Source organism: Scomber scombrus, chromosome 7 (genome assembly GCF_963691925.1).
Source record: "Scomber scombrus chromosome 7, fScoSco1.1, whole genome shotgun sequence".
NCBI lineage: Eukaryota > Metazoa > Chordata > Actinopteri > Scombriformes > Scombridae > Scomber > Scomber scombrus.
Genome location: NC_084976.1, coordinates 19,047,069 through 19,062,984, shown reverse-complemented (window position 1 = coordinate 19,062,984; position 15,916 = coordinate 19,047,069). Strand labels below are relative to the sequence as shown.

The 15,916-nt window shown below is 42.3% G+C and overlaps 3 protein-coding genes across 4 annotated transcripts in view; all 3 read right to left on the bottom strand.

Annotated features, from left to right (window-relative positions):
- foxj2 (forkhead box J2) overlaps positions 1 to 15,916 on the bottom strand; it is a 321,604-nt gene that overhangs the window by 277,407 nt on the left and 28,281 nt on the right. The gene's annotated exons all lie outside the window — the stretch shown is intronic.
- On the bottom strand, positions 685 to 4,995 carry LOC133983291 (zinc finger protein 236). Its single transcript, XM_062422327.1, has 4 exons — positions 4,857 to 4,995; positions 3,837 to 3,958; positions 2,546 to 3,706; positions 685 to 1,599 (listed from the first exon to the last, which is right to left on the bottom strand). The coding sequence occupies exons 1-4, from the start codon at positions 4,993 to 4,995 to the stop codon at positions 1,240 to 1,242; spliced, it is 1,782 nt and encodes a 593-aa protein (XP_062278311.1). The 3' UTR covers positions 685 to 1,239.
- On the bottom strand, positions 6,412 to 15,520 carry ntd5 (ntl-dependent gene 5). Of its 2 annotated transcripts, none has more exons than XM_062422902.1 (9): positions 15,430 to 15,520; positions 13,700 to 13,834; positions 12,998 to 13,189; positions 11,511 to 11,540; positions 8,662 to 8,785; positions 8,123 to 8,199; positions 7,511 to 7,693; positions 7,074 to 7,271; positions 6,412 to 6,936 (listed from the first exon to the last, which is right to left on the bottom strand). In XM_062422902.1, exons 1-9 carry the CDS (start codon positions 15,494 to 15,496, stop codon positions 6,854 to 6,856), a joined length of 1,089 nt encoding a protein of 362 aa, XP_062278886.1. In that variant the 5' UTR covers positions 15,497 to 15,520; the 3' UTR covers positions 6,412 to 6,853. The 2 variants fall into 2 exon arrangements, with proteins under 2 accessions (XP_062278886.1, XP_062278887.1); XM_062422903.1 differs by lacking the exon at positions 15,430 to 15,520 and adding an exon at positions 15,327 to 15,369.

Here is a 15,916-nt window from a genome sequence, read left to right as displayed (position 1 = left end):
GTTAACCTTTGCTCCACATAATCTACACCTCTCTCCTTCCACTAGCCCTCTATAAAAGTGAGTTTGGCAAACTATAATATAATGGAGCTTAGTGCGGGGCTTTGAGCATGCATCTCTATTCACACAATGGCCAGTGTAGAAATAAGGAATGGGACGTCCATGAGGACCCAGTCAGGTCATTTGAGCGATACAGTATTTAATAACTTATCTTGAGCTCAGCTCTGTTAGGCTCCGTGGCTTAAATGGAGCAGAAAATTGCGAGAGTGCAAAAAACAGAGGACTGTCTTACAAACTCAATTACACCCTGGAGGCAGTCCAAGTGGTCAGCTTGAAAGCCCCCAACAGATAGATATCAGGTATCTTTTTCTTCACAAAGATCCGTGTAAAGTCTGGTCCCGTCTTTGGTGATTAATGTAGAAAAGAGAGTCGAGTCTTAGAATTGCTTAAATTAAAAGAGAGATATGAACTTTGTATTCATTACGTTAAATGTGATTAAAACCTTTTTATGCAAAGCCACATTAGAGATACTCCATTTCTTTACATATCTGTATGGAAAAGATGCCGAGGAGTAATATAAAATTGAAAACAAAGATTCCATTACAGTTGTCAAAATTTAATTGAAATAAGTTAATATAATTCACATTAAACAAAAAAATCTGAATATAGTGTTTATGTTAGAATAACTCAAAACATTTGGTCAACTCTTACATTATGTATTAAATACATAAAATCAACAGGCAATCAAAAGACAAAGTAAGTATTTTCATTCACAATGTAAAAAAGTGAATATTGATTAAAGTAAAACAAGTGCAAATGACTCACAGTGTCTCTGACGGTAAGAAAGATAGATTACATCTTTCACATAAGATAGTGCAGAAGTGCAGCTCTTCATATATACAACTAGAGCAGAGAATTGTTTTAGTAAATTATCTTTTTGAGCACTTTAGGGTTTTATCATGGATTGTGTGGGAATGCAATTCAATGGGGACATGTTAGCATTATAGTTAATATTTTGAACTCACATTTTTTAAAAAACAGGATTTCAAGCTCTCCCTTTCATATATGCAACTTTTTTTCATACAGGAAAGTTAATTCAAAATCATGTATGACTTTGAAGGCTGTATTTTTGGCCCATCAAATGGAATGGGAATAATATACATTCACATAAATAAATTTGCATCAAAACATTAAAATAAATATTGCAAGTGCTCCCTTCTTTGAAAGTTAGTGAATCACTCCTTAAGTTTCCATTTCAGACTCCGAGTTATCCAAATTAGACACAGTGGAGCTGTACCATTCGGCACTCTCTTCCTCTTCCTGCAGTGTGGATCCACCGCCTCCGCCGTCTCCTCGGCCACCTCCTCTGTCTCTCCTCTCGCTCAGCATTTCCATGGCTACTTGGTGGTATGGGTGTTTGCGTTTGGTGTGCCGGCGTAGTGTGTTGCGCTCTGCAAAGCGCGTGTGGCAAAGTTGGCACTGGTAGGGTTTCTCTCCGGTGTGCACCCTTTGGTGACGCTGCAGCTCACCGGCCTCCCTGAAGCGTTTGGCGCATATGGGGCACACAAAGTTCCTCTGGCCTGTGTGGATGTGCTTGTGTCTCTGTTGATGAAAACAATACAAATTTTATGAAAAATCTGCAAAAAATAAAACTCAACACTTTATAGGTTATAATAAATATTTCACTCATGATAGCAACGTCGTCTGCAGTTCCCCCCAACTCTACACAGCATTTTGGCATCTTTGAGCTCATTTTGTGATCTTCCAAACAGCAGAAACATATTTTGATAATAGGTTAACTGATTTGAGTCATTTTCAATGTAAAGTGCAAAAACCCTCTGGTTTCAGCTTCTTGAATGTGAATATTTTCTTGTTTACTTAGTCTTTAATAACAGTAAACTGAATATCTATGGGTTGTGGACTGTTGAGCAGGACAAAACGAGATATTAGAGGTTGAATCTTGAGCTTATGGAAACAGTGATCGACATATTTTCAGAAATTTTAAAGACGCAATGACCAATCAACTGACTCAGATAACATTCAACAGATTAATCAATGACTAATATAATCGTTAGTTGGAGCCCTACTCTCACAGCTGCATTTTAAGTTGCAGGAAGCAGCTGTTTTTGGTCGAAAAAGCTCTAAAAAGCCACTGTAACACAAAACAGCAAACAGACAAAGTTAGTGACTAGGTGGGAAAATAGTGGAGCATTTAGAAGCTTAGGAGAGAGAGAGAGAGAGAGAGAGAGAGAGAGATCTTTCTTAAAGTTGTTCAAAGTTATTATCAGACTTTTTCATCAGGATCATGGACAACCAAATGAATGCTGATGTTGCTCTGCATTTTCTGGATGTGTAAATAGGAAACTGTTCACCAAAACAAATTATGTCAGACTTGTTTTCACAGTTTGTTTCCTGATGCCACCAGAAAATCAGTTATTGCACATTATTGAACAGATGCTGCACTAATAACTTGTGACATCTGTTCAAGTGATTTCTGTTCAGACTTTTATGGCTGTTGAAATGATGTTCATAATTTGTTTGCACTGACCTGCAGATGGCTGGAGCGTTTGAAGGCTTTTCCGCACTGCTGGCAAACGTGAGGCTTCTTCTGTGAGTGAGTGATGGCATGGCGCTCAAGGTCAGAGAGGTAAAAGAAGACCCGTGGGCACAGCTGGCAGTACAGCACCCTGCGGGAGCTCATGGCATTGGGTGACGCTGCTGGAGAGAGAGGATCCAGCGGGTCGAGGGGGTCAAGTTTGCCAGAGGAGAGTATGTTTCCGATAGGAGGAGAGGAAGGAGCAGCAGCGCTGGAGTAGTAAATATGGTCCTCCGGAGGTAAATGTTCCGACTGCAGGTCAGAGGAGTCAAATTTGGGCTCTGAAGCTGGTGATCGGGCTTCTGCGTCTGAGCTGGGCTGAGCTGAGGGGTCATAGGTCAAACTAGCAGCGCACTGTTTGTGCGGAGAGGATGCTGCTGCTGTAAAAGTTGATGGCTTGTTGTTCTCATTTGAGACTTCTTCGGCAGATATGGCTTCAATTCCGAGGTTTGAATCGGAAGAGTTGATCTGAGCGTGAATGAGGGCTCCTCCAGAAGTGTTAAGGTGATTGTTGTGGAGAGCAGGAGCGGGTGAAGGGACAGCAAGAGAGGTGAGAACAGAGCTGGAGTTTACATTATTTATTCCTGATAGGATAACAGGGGGGTTATTGGGGCTTAGTCTTATGACAGGCTGAGACAGCGTTGGCAGAGGCGAACCCAGTGTGCTGACCCGACCAGAGGGCAGAGGAAGGGAGACTGGGGCTGAGTCCGTGGTGATCTGGGACAACTGACCAGTCGTGGGGTCAAGGACAGCAATAGGAGTGGAGGTAGAGGCAGAGTCACCAGAGGAAGAGGTTACAGAGGAAAGGAGAAGTAACACGGGGGTGGAAGCACCAGGTAAGGTCTGAGTGACAGAAAGAGGAAGCGAGAGACCCACCGGAGCAGAGGAGAGCTGAGGAGAGGAAGAGGAGGAGGATAAAAGCAGAATCGGGGCATTAGTAGAGTGGTTTGTAAGGATCTGAATGGACTGGCTGGAGACTGATATCCCAGAGGGTTGGGACAGTGCAGCGTTAGGCTCCTGAACAGATTTAACACATGGCTCTGAGGCCTTAGACGAATCTGAGTTTGTAATCAAACTTGTGAAGACTTTCTGGAGCCTTTGTCTGATCCAGACCTAGTGATGGTGAATCTGTAGCAGGGGCTGGTGAGGGATGTATATCATCAGAAGGTGCATTTAGTGCATTATCTAAACTTTGGCTGAGACTAGGACCTGACCCCTTTTTCTCCACCTCTGCTGAATTTGCCTGATCTGACTGAGGATCCTCTGATGTGGAAGCCTCGACTTGCGGCACTTTGAGTCCATCTGGACTGAGAGTGTATGGGATTCCTTGGTCGTCTATGAAAAGAAGGTTCTCTGTGTCACAGTCTACCGACGAGAGGGAGGTGAAGACAGAGGTAGAAAAGAAGGAAGGAGATAAGAGAGAGTCTTCAAGCATGTCTGCGCCGTCCATGCAGTACACTGAGTCCTCTCCTTCATCATCCTCTTCTACTATGTCTCTGTCTCCTTCTCCCTCATATTCATCAACCTCCATAATCAGTGAGCTCTCGCAGACAGAATCATCCAGAAAGCGCCCTCGACTCTCTCTTTTCTTGGGCAAACTCAGGTCCAGCGGTTCTGTCTGTTCCTCCATCCCCAATTCATCAAACTTCTTAAAAGACTTCAAATCCATTTCTTGCAAATATAGAGGAAAGTTTTTCTCCAGTTCTCCCTCTGCACTTTCCTCTTTAATCCCCTGCCAGCTCAGTATTTTAACTGTATTAGTGCTGGAGATAAAAGGAGTTTCTGACCCATCAGTGTGAATAATTTTAGCATCCAAAACATCCCTTTTCTCCCCCCTTCTCTGCCTCTGTCCCATGGAATGATTCTGCTAGAGTCTTTTGATACGTAACTTCCTTTATCTCTCCTTCGTTCTTTACAGCAGATATTTGGATTTTCCCACTGTTTTCCTCTGTGATCGCTGCTCCAGCTGAGATCAAAACAGGTCTTCTGAAATGTGAGTGAGCAAAGTCTTTGGTCAGGCTGATGGTGGAGTTTGTGATTGGCCTTTTGCACCGTGGGGGAACAACAATTTTGATTCTGATTGGCTGGCTGCGCAGAACAGGGCACTCCAGTCTTTACTGTAATTGGCTGTCTGAACCCACCAATCTTACTTGTTTCCTGAGAGGCTGGCTTAGAAGTCCCGCCCACCTCTGCTTTTTCCCATTGATTGATAGAGCATCCTGCCTGATGGTCACTGCTTTGACAGGGCATGGCTGGAGGTTACCTGCTAGAGTACTTGATGAGGTTTTTTCCTTTGGGTCCAAAAAAACCTCTGTCACTGGCCCTGATCCCTCTGTACACTGGCTGCCATTTTGGACATCCAGGCTGCCACTGGTCAGGACTGTAGCCAACTGAGAATCCATTTTGGGGCATACCTATTTATATTTCTATAAAATAGGAATAAAATAATAAATTAGAAACTAAGAGTAGCAAAATTAGAGTGAAAATAAACACATTTAATGGTAGGAAATGAAGAGAAATAAATAAATAATATGGTGCTGGTTGATAAAACTCACATCTGGTGATTACTGGGGTCAAGTTGAGAGGAAGAAGCCAGTAATTATTATTGATTTTGTGATATTCTTTATATACTAAGCAGATGATGCTTTCTAATTCCTCAGTCCGAATTGATGAGCGACCCCCCCCCCCCCCCCCCCCCCCCCCCCCCCCCCCCCCATCAGCAGCAGACCGTCCTGTTAATTGTGTTACCTTGCATGGTCCAAATTATATCTCAGCGGATTGCTTACCGAAGGTCGACTGGAGTAGCCGATCATTCACAGAAACGCACCGGAGCACAGAAGGGTCCGAATGATGCGAGAGAAATAACATTTCATCTCTCATACTTCTACCATCCACATGCAACACGAATAATAACTCGTTTCATTTCGGATCTGCTTCACAACATTATAAATATTCTGGTTAGTTTTGAGAATGACAGCCTTTTATCTTTGGTTAAAATTTGGCTGGGGATACACCGAGAGGTCCTGTCCGTGGAGGACGCCATTACGCACAGTCCTAGGTGCGAAATGCCAAGATCATTACGGTGCGTGTGCGCATTGACAGTTCTCGGACCTGGGACAACGCCATCACTACATCACATCGTAGTAGAGAAACGTGTATATTTACTGACTGTCGCGGTGTGGAGCGGATCCTTCCTTTTGCACCGGAGCCTGCTCGGACCTACAGCCAGCCATTTTAGAGCCGAGGGTCCGAGCCACCGAGAGCGCAACCCGGCAGCTTTAGGACAAACTTTCCCGCCGTGCTGTCATGTATTGCAGCCCTGCTGTCAGAGCCGGCGGAAGATGCGCCAGACACGCTTTCGATACATTTAAAACTGTATTTTTAAACTATACTCCACCCATACACTCGCTGCATAGGGACTGGCTTACCCGAGCTGTGGATATTTCCGGAGGACCAAATATGACTGTGCAGTGTAAAGGGTGATGTTGCGAATGCTGAGGGAGGGAGGGGTCAAGGGGAGTTGCTATGGTGTCGCAGCCTACCGGGTCCGACCAGTAGCCATGTTCAGCCTATGAGTACTGTTGAACCTGCAGCCTGCAAAAGGAGTACTGTCTGCGCGCCTGGCAGTCAGAGAGCCGGGGCAAAGCAATGGATGAATAAGAGGATGGAGAAAAATGGACTTGAAGTCACACAGTTGTACTTTATGTGTTGTTTTAAAAAAAAAAAAAAAAAAAAAGAAGAAGCCAGCAAACCACTTTGACATAATTTTATTTAAAATCACTCACATCTTTAAAACTTACAAGCCTCAAGACTTGATGCGTCCGGCTCAACAGAGGAAAGAAAGATCACATAGTGAGATATCACAGAGTCAAGCCATTATGAGTTAGGCTACATGAAGGTACGATCCCAGGCATAACAAATGGTATAGCGTGTATTAAATGTGTTATATATACACTGCCATCTACAATATGCATTGGCTCAAGCTGAAGGAGGTTCAAAGTAATACTTGAGGGGTTATAATTAAACCTGCAGTTTGATATTATGCAGGAGAGAGTGACAAAGGCCACAAGCACAGGAGAGATGTACAGCTTAAGCCTGCTGATGCAAAGGAGCACAGTTCCATTTTTACAGCATCTAACAGACCATAATCATAGCATAGATTGTGACATTCTAGTATAGTGTAAGTGAAGCTGCAGAGAGTTCATGGTGCTGGTGTGCGTCAGGATGTGTTGGGCGGGTGGAGGTCACACATGGAGGTCATTATTCCACATCACCAGGCTCACACTCTTCAATCTCTGAGACCAGCCGATGAGGGAAGAGTTTATACTGCAACCATGTGGGCTCTAAAAACAAGAAGAGTGTTCATGAAGGTTATGAATATTAAAGTATGTAAGTGTCATTAAAAACATCTGACTGACACACTGACGTAGATACAGATAAGAAAAGGATGTATGGCCTGTATGAGTGGTCCGAGGTTTACCAAGGTAGCAGGCTGGTGGCTGCAGCTTTCCATCAAAGCAAGTCTTGGTTGCAGTGAAGGTGCACTGCTTGCGAGGGTGTTTGCAGTAGAATGTCACATTTTCCCCATGAGGAACCATGGCATCTGTAACGTCAAAGGGCCAACGCTTCACCCCGCCAATCACCACACGGCTTCTCTCAGCAGGGATGACACAGCGAGCTGGAAAAATGATCAACATGGTACTAGAGAATAAGTATCACACGCAAAATACTATTTATGCATGCTCACAAGTGGCTAAGCTTGTACATACTGGTGTTAACATGTATGTAGTTTGCATATTTGCATTTCTTTTTATCTGCATAAATATACTCTCATTTCAAATGATTTAAATTCATCAAATAGATTTTGTTTCTCTTGAAATAGATTTTGTTTTGAAACCTCCAGGGTCTCTCCCTCACCTCTGCAGTATGGGGGTGATGCACTCCAGCTGCCATTTGACAGGCAGGTGACCTTCTGGGGTCCATCAAGCAGGAAGTTCTTTTTGCAGAGGTAGTGGATGTCAAAGCCCACTTCATATTCTGTCTTCTGGACAGCCACTACGTAGCCCTGCTCCACTTCTCGAGGAGGCTGGCAGTACATGCCTGGGAGAATGAGAGGAGTAGATTAATTTGATCTATTTTTTTAAACAAAAGTCAGGGTCAGGCGTATTTCATATCCTGCAAGAATTCCCTATTTCTCACAGTGGAACAGGCCAGGAAATACCGGTCTAAGCCACAAGATGGCAGAAAAGCACTGTGCAAGAGAGCAGTCGATCCTGACAGATGTACACTTGAAGGGGTTTCAAGCTGTCTCCTTTGATTCACTCAAACATGCACAAGCATAAAACACAATTTCCACCCATTCAAGCTGATCACATATGCAGTCTCTCAGTTCTTTCAATCACACGTCAACCATCATTCCCTCTTCTCCTGTTAACCTTGATCTTAGACAGAGTGACGGAGTCTTAAGAGGATGTAACATATGTGCAGGTTCACAGTGGTCATGGTCAGTGCATGAGACAGTAACCTTACTTTTACAGATGGGGTGAGGATACTGCCAGGTTTGATTCTCCTGGCAGAAGTTTTCACTGCTCCCCACTATATCCGCTCTGCAGGAGAGAAACGAGAGAGTGGTCGTGACAGATGGCTGTGTGACATGTACAGTATTAACAGCTAGGGAGCGTCATTTAAATAAAAGTGATGAAAAAATGTGTAAATGATTCCTTTCCCATGTCTAAATTCTGTGTGCGCAGATCTGGCTGACACATCCACTAAGGCTCATCTTATCCTGTGGATGAGTCAGTGTGAAAAGGGGAGTCAATGCAAAGATTAGACTGTAATGACCTATTTAGCTCAATGCAGGGATCTTCATCTGATAGATCGAAATTAATTCCTTGCCATTCATCACTCATCATTCCCCAACATCTCTCCTATATTCAAGCTTTCCCTTCATCTTCTTCAAACTTTATCCTCGTCCTCTCACTTCCTACATTTCTACCTCTGTACCATTTCATGTTTTCATAGCCTCTGCCTACGCACTCACAACCTTAAAACCGCCCATCTTTTCTCACCCTGACAGGCAGCTGTAGCGGATGGAGGTTCCTACAGCAGCGTCGCCCTGGATACTGAAGGTTTTGATCACTTCCTCGGGCAGAGTGCAGGTTTGGTCAGCGGCAGGTTCTGGCTGCTGAGTCTCTGAAGTTCAGAGAAGAAGAGGAGGAATGAACAAGCAGCTGGAGGTTAAATACTTTACTGTCAGAGAAGGGAAAAGCACATCTCTTTATCTGCTCTGGAATTCTCCCAAATAAGCATCATATTATTACATCTTAATACCCAAACCTGCTGAATAAAAAAGCAGGTATTTGACACTTTGTGCTGTTTATTTAACAGATGAAGAAGTGGCATCTTCCAAAAGCAGTTGTGGATTGTACATTACTCGACTACTATGAGCTCAGTGGCAGGTGTTTGTTCTTTACTTGGGTATATTCAAATTATGCCTCTTAATAATTCTACTTCATCACAGTTTGGAGACAAATATTGTACTTTTTACTCCACTAAATTTATCTGACAGCTGTAGTTACTAGTTAATATAAAGACTGTAATAAACATACATAGTATAATACTACCCAACAGTATAAAATCATTAAATAAGGGCCACCTCAATGTTCTCCTGTATTAAAATACTGCTTACACATTAATGCGGCAGTAATACTCATTCTAATAAAATACACTGAATATGGATATATCAACAATCAGGTGTCCATATGAACGCTGAAAGAGGTTTTGCTTGCTGCAGTTACTCTTCCTGTACTGACTGTTAGAAGAACCCCTCAAAATGCATTTACAATGTAAGTGATGGGGACAAAATCCACAGTCCTCCTTTTGAAGAAAAATGTTTTTAAAAGTATATCAGAAGATAATATGAGTCTTCAGCCTTCTGAGTTAGTCAAATAAAATAGATATCTTCCACAGTTACAGTATTTTTAGAAGAAATTTCCCACTTCATGTCTGGACAGTGTTTTCCTGTTCAGCTGCAGTTGAAGGATCATAACAAAAAGAGGGAATTTGGCACTAAAAAGTCTTTATCTCTGAAAGATATTTACTTGATTCGACAAATTTGGATGGTTGAGGCCTCATTTTGGCTTCAAATAAACTTTTAAATACATTTTTGCACAAAATTATGACTTTGTCCCCCATAAATTTCATTGTGACTGCATTATGGAGGGATCTTCTAATTTCCAGTATGAACAGGAGGAATGATTACAGCAAGAGGGAAACCATGTGTCAGTATTCATTTAGCCACCTAAATATTGTTTTAGGACAGACTTAAAAAATTGTCAACGTATCTTTTAAGTAAAGGTTTTGAATTTGTCCTTCACCACTGCCCTATAGTGACAATGATATGTGAAGTTTGTAAAGCACCTCAGCGAGAAATGCAGCAAGTACACTCAGTGTTTATTTAATATCTGTGTGTTTGTGTTGCATTGTGATTCAAATAATCAAACACTCATAGAAACACAATATATACTCAAAATAACCCAGACTAACAGATCTTGCACATAAAAGAAATTAGTCAGCATTCATATGTGATTAATGAAAGAAGGAAGGTAGGAAGCAAATAAGTGAAAGCATATAAAAAAAAGAAAGCAGGAATGTCCATCATGCTACCTCATTTGACCTGTATAAACTAAGGTTTCTATATAGTTTGTGGCCTGCGGAGGCATTTCACTCAATGTCTTGTTCTATTTAAGTTGTAATAACCCTTCTTAGGTAATAAATCAAAGTTCGATGAGCAGGTGAAATGCCCCACACCTCTCCAGGCTCACAGCTATATTCTGTGATTGTGTAACACCTAGCAGTGTTCATTCCTGAAAAGTTTGAGTGCCTCACGCTCATGGAAATATAAATATCAAGAGTGGTGCTTGGAGAGAGGATGGAGCGACCTGAGATCCATCAAGCGCAGGGTTTTGGAGCTGAGCGTGGCTTTGAAAGGCAGAGACAGCTCTTGCCTGAGGGCTGTCTTAGGTATCTGAAACTAAGAAACGTTAATATAAGGATGTAAAGGGACCTATGGGAGAGGTAGAGTTACGAGTCTGTTTGGCTGTGGATGAGAGCCTGAAGCCGAGTTCTGTTTTCACATACCGCCCCTCTCCTGCCTCGCACTGCTGCCACCCACACATGCTGCAGCACAAAACTGCTACGAAGCAGGTATATCAAATTCATCTTAAAAAAAAATGATAAAATAGTGATTTTGAATGAGCATCTGTGGTAACTATACAGGAACCAGATTGAGACTAAAGATGCAAAGGTCTAGGCTTCATATTTGCCCTTTTTTGTAATTTTTCCACTCTCTTTCTCACGCAAATATACACACAGACGCATGCACACACCACAAACTAAATAGCCCAAAGTTGCATGCTTGTCCTTGGCTCTCATTGTAGAGAGAGACCTTATCAGAGGCCTCAGATGGAAGAGGATGAGAGGAGAAAGAGATGAGAGGAAAAGAGGATGAGAGAAGAGAGCAGAGGAGAGGAGAACAGGGAACAGAAAGGCCTGAAGCAGCATGAGCAAGAGAGCTCTCTGACTCTGCTGACTGTGATCTGTCGCCCACACATACACACGCACACGCAAACACACTCACACGCACACATAGAAATTCTGTGACACATGTGCAGTCCGCCCCCCACACATACACATTTAATGTATACAGAAAAAATCTACCTCTCTACCCCTCTGATAAACACACACAGAGACAGACACAGGTTCACACTCACACTGTGTGCACACAGCTCTGTGCCACTCTGACAGTGATCTGCCACCTACTGCCTCTCAACAGGCATGAAGGAGCTCAACTCACACTCATACACACATGCAAAGGACACACAATGCAAACGCTCTCACACGTTCAGATCCCACCTACCTTCTGCTTGTCTCTCGGCAGGAAGATACTCTGAGAGAGAGAGAGAGAGAGAGAGAGAGAGAGAGAGAGAGAGAGAGAGAGAGAGAGAGAGAGAGAGAGAGAGAGAGAGATGAGAATCGTATCCTTATTTCACATCTTTGAATAGCTACAAAATCTCAAGGGGGAGACCGAGACCCAGCTGGGTTGAGGATTCCTAAGAAAGCATGTTTACTGCAGCTCCAGGTGTGTGAATAATGCAGCAGGCCTCAGACCTTTAAAGCTTAAACGGTATTGTTTTTATCAGAGCTGACAGGTCAACAAAAACAGAGAGCAGAACATGTTTTAAGGTGCTGTGTGGTGATGAGATGTGTTGAGATACTAAGAAGCATTGATAGCTTTACTCTCATGTACCACTGTGCACAGCAGTAGAAATAATAAGGCTGCACAGCAGCAGAACAAATTCTGTCTTTTATGGTGCAGCCTATTCAGATTTTTGTTCTATATTTAGAGAGACAGAATGTTCAAATATTTTATCACAAGATTATCTTGGGGCAAAGCGGCACTTTGGTTGTAAATTAACATGAATCATGAAAATGATCTTTCGAAATGTGTTTACAACTCTGCTCTGCCCTGCTGACCCACGTCACATGTCAGTTTTAAGTCAATTGAAGGATTACAGAAGACCCGTACCACATATGTTTAGACACAACATGAGTGAAGCTTATAATCAACTTCTAATGTTAGATTTTTATTGACACTGTCTCCACAAAGTGTTCAATCATTTTGATTATATTTTTAGGCTGTAATTTGTGTTTTTGTTGTGTTGCTTTGCTTTATGTGGTACGTTTTTAGTTCAGCCTTGAACAATAAAAAACAACTAATTTTGTCCATGGATAGACTCTATAATGCACAACAACAATGTACAACAAACCCATAAACTGAATGCAAAATATAAACACACACACATGTAAAAGTATGTAGAAGAAAATGTTGATTTTTGAGCTGTAGCACTGACTGATAGCATGCATGTTTAATCAGCTTTCATTATTTTAACTTTTCATTTAAAGAGTTTAAACATTATTTCAAGAGTCCAGCAGTGAAATCTTCAGACAGCCAATATGAACAACTAAAGCTCTGGTTGCTATGGTGATGAGGAGAACAGGTCCCAGTTGTGCAATGTCTCAGTCGACATGATCACAGAGGGGTTTCATTGCTGACTATCTCTCTCTCTCTCTCGCTCTCTCTGTCTGTTTGTTTGTCTGTCTCTGTCTCTCATAAAAACAAAATTCTACTTTCATTCTTTGACTGCCGACCTAAACACATGCACAACACACATGCAGTGCGCCTGTTGCATCAGTTCAATAAGAGAAACAATATTACATTTGAGAAAGTCATAAATGTCACAGCAACATTCTTCCGGATTATATTTATTACCTTTGCTACAAATTCCTCGTTCTGAAAGAACGCGGAGCGAGAGTGAACATCTCTCTGTTGAACTTAAAACCCACCTGTGCAGATGGGCTCATCCCCACTCCACTGTCGGTCACCTTGACAACGGCGAATAGTGGCATCCAAGCCATTGGGCAATGCGAATCCTGGCTTGCAGCGCACTTCAAGCAGGGCAGAAAAGGATTGAGTGGGCGAGAGAAGGCGAGCCATTGAGTTTTCACTGGGGGTTAGAGGCCAGGGACAAGTACGACCTGAGGAGAAACGAGATGGTCCAGAGAGAAGAGAGGAGAGAGAAAAATGTAACAAAGAAATTCTCAGAATGTGCTTGATTTTTCCTCGTAAAAGAAAAATTGAATGGTAACACTTAACCACTTTAAAAGAGCACTAATGAGGTTGTGTAACTCAACTGGATCCATGCACAGTGCCCCCTTTTAACAATGCACAAGCATAATAAAAAGCTTGTGTTCAATCCTGGCATGGAGTACATTTTGAGCCCAGATTTTGTGCATGACCAAGGCTTTTATTTTATTTTCCAGGAAAACGCACACACACATGCGGACAGATGTATGTTGGCACAGCTGCGTGTACACACACACACACACACACACACACACACACACACACACACACACACACACACACACACACACACACACACACACACACACACACACACACACACACACAAACACTTTTAATGACTGAGCCCACAATAGTGTTCACTGTGACAACTGAGGGCACACATACATACAAATAGTTACCTGGAGCCACACAGCTGAGACCACAATGGCCGTCACACAGACATTGGCGCTTGGGGCCACAGTCTTTGTCTGTTTTGCAGGGCCGAGGACACGTTCTCCTCCTCTCCTCTCCCAGAAGTCTCTCTGGACACGACCCTGTTGTGATACCACACACACTGTCACACTCTCAAAGTAATTACCCCCTTTGTTTACTACTACTCCATTTATGGCCCCTTGTAAAAAACGTAAATGTGAAAGGCCATAAGAAGAGTTTCTTTGTCAAATCTGCTTCTCTTTCTGTTTGAAGGAACGTAAATCCTGTGCGGGTGGCCAGGGAAGCATTGGCCACCCAGGTTGCCGGATAAGTAAATAGATGGAAAGCTTTATTACTATTTGCTTTCTTGTTTTTACTTAACAGTGTTGTCTCACATCTGTGCATAGTATGTATTGCATGTTTGTTCAGTGGAGTAAATTTGTCTAAAATGCTATTCAAATTTTACTGAATAAGTCTATCAGAGTCCTCTAGGACCTATAATCCCTCCTCATTTTCCTTTTTTCTCCGTTATGGATTCTATCACACATCATAAAGCCATTTTAATTTTCATTGCATGCCAACACCCACACCCTCGATGTACAGAACATTTGAGGGGGGAAAAGGGGGAGACTGGGTTCCCCATAATTCATTTCACTGAATGAAAACATGTGTGCTACTGTATTCACTCTGCCCAAAACACATGTGACCACTTTTCCACCCAAACACACATGTGCCGTGAGTACGTACACATGATCATCGCAGCAGCATGGAGACACACTGTACAGTACATGTAAAAGCTATTATACTGGCAGTAATCACAGCACATCATGAAGTACGGAGCAGTGTTAGGACTGCCTACGGAGCTATACAGATACACATTTAAGATAAAAACTGGGATCACATGATCAATAAACAAATGAAACAAAAACAGAAGTAAACTTATTAACGTTGACTTGACTTGACTTGACTCACCCATCAGTACTGCATGGTCTTGGCAATCCAGACTAGTGATGTTTTCTCACTGATTCAATCAAGTTCTTTTTAAACACTGTATGGAGGCAGCTAATGATTATTTTCCTGATTGATTAATCTGTTACTTATCTTTTGATTAGTTGATTAGTCATTTGGTCTTTAAAATGATGAAACATGTTGATCACCGAAGCCCAAGATGCAACCTTACACGTTTTGTTTTGTCCCCACCAACAGACCACAACCCAAACATATTTGGTTTATTGTCACAGACGACTAAAGAAACCAGAAAAACTTTAAGGAGTTGGAATGAAACTTTTAGAACTTATTCTTTAAAAAGTGACTGAAACAATTTAGCAGTTATCCAAATTGCTGGGGGATTAGTTTTCTGTCAATCAACTAACTGACCAATCAACTAATTGCTGCAGCTCTAAATCAGTGCACTGATTGTGAATACACACTATATTATACATTCCCAGCTTTAGTTAATGATTAAGTGCAACTAATTAATTGCACAGTTTCAAGCCCTGATTGCATGATTATCTATATATATTATCTATATTATATTATAAGCTTGCAGGGAAAATTTCAGCTGTGTTTTACACAAATGAAGGACAATCAGTTAATAAATATAGAAGTAATTACCCATTAATCCACAGTATTTAAAAACAGGTCAGCTGTGTTCATTGTGTCTGCAGGGTTCATTGCTCTCCCAGGTGGGAGTGATGGATAGAGGTAGGAGGCTTACCTGAAGCCTGCAGGGACACAGTTCCAGTCAGAGCCCACAGGGACAGCAGCAGCAGTACATAGTCCATCCTTGAAGCCAGGCCTTAGACGATATGAGGGAGAGACGGGCAGACACAGCATTTTAAGGAAGGGGAACAAAGGGTGGGAGAGGGGGGAGAGAGAGCGAGAGAGGGAGTGAAAGAAAGAGAGAGAGAAAGGGTACAGCCCAGGAGCACACATCTGGTTTGTGTTGGGGAGAAGAGATTTGGGAAAAATTCCATTCTGAAGGACCTTTCACCCATTTCTGTTGAGACAGCAGATAACAGGGATGACCTACACATGGCTATTTGCCCTAAAGCACAACAAACAAGAATAAACAAACAGGAAATGCAAACAACAGAGGATTTTTTGTTTAGGATTTTAACTTATGTAAAAAGCCCAACAATTAATTATCTTGAGCTACGCATTTCAATGTGGGTTTAATTCTTTAACAGGTCTGTATACAAGAC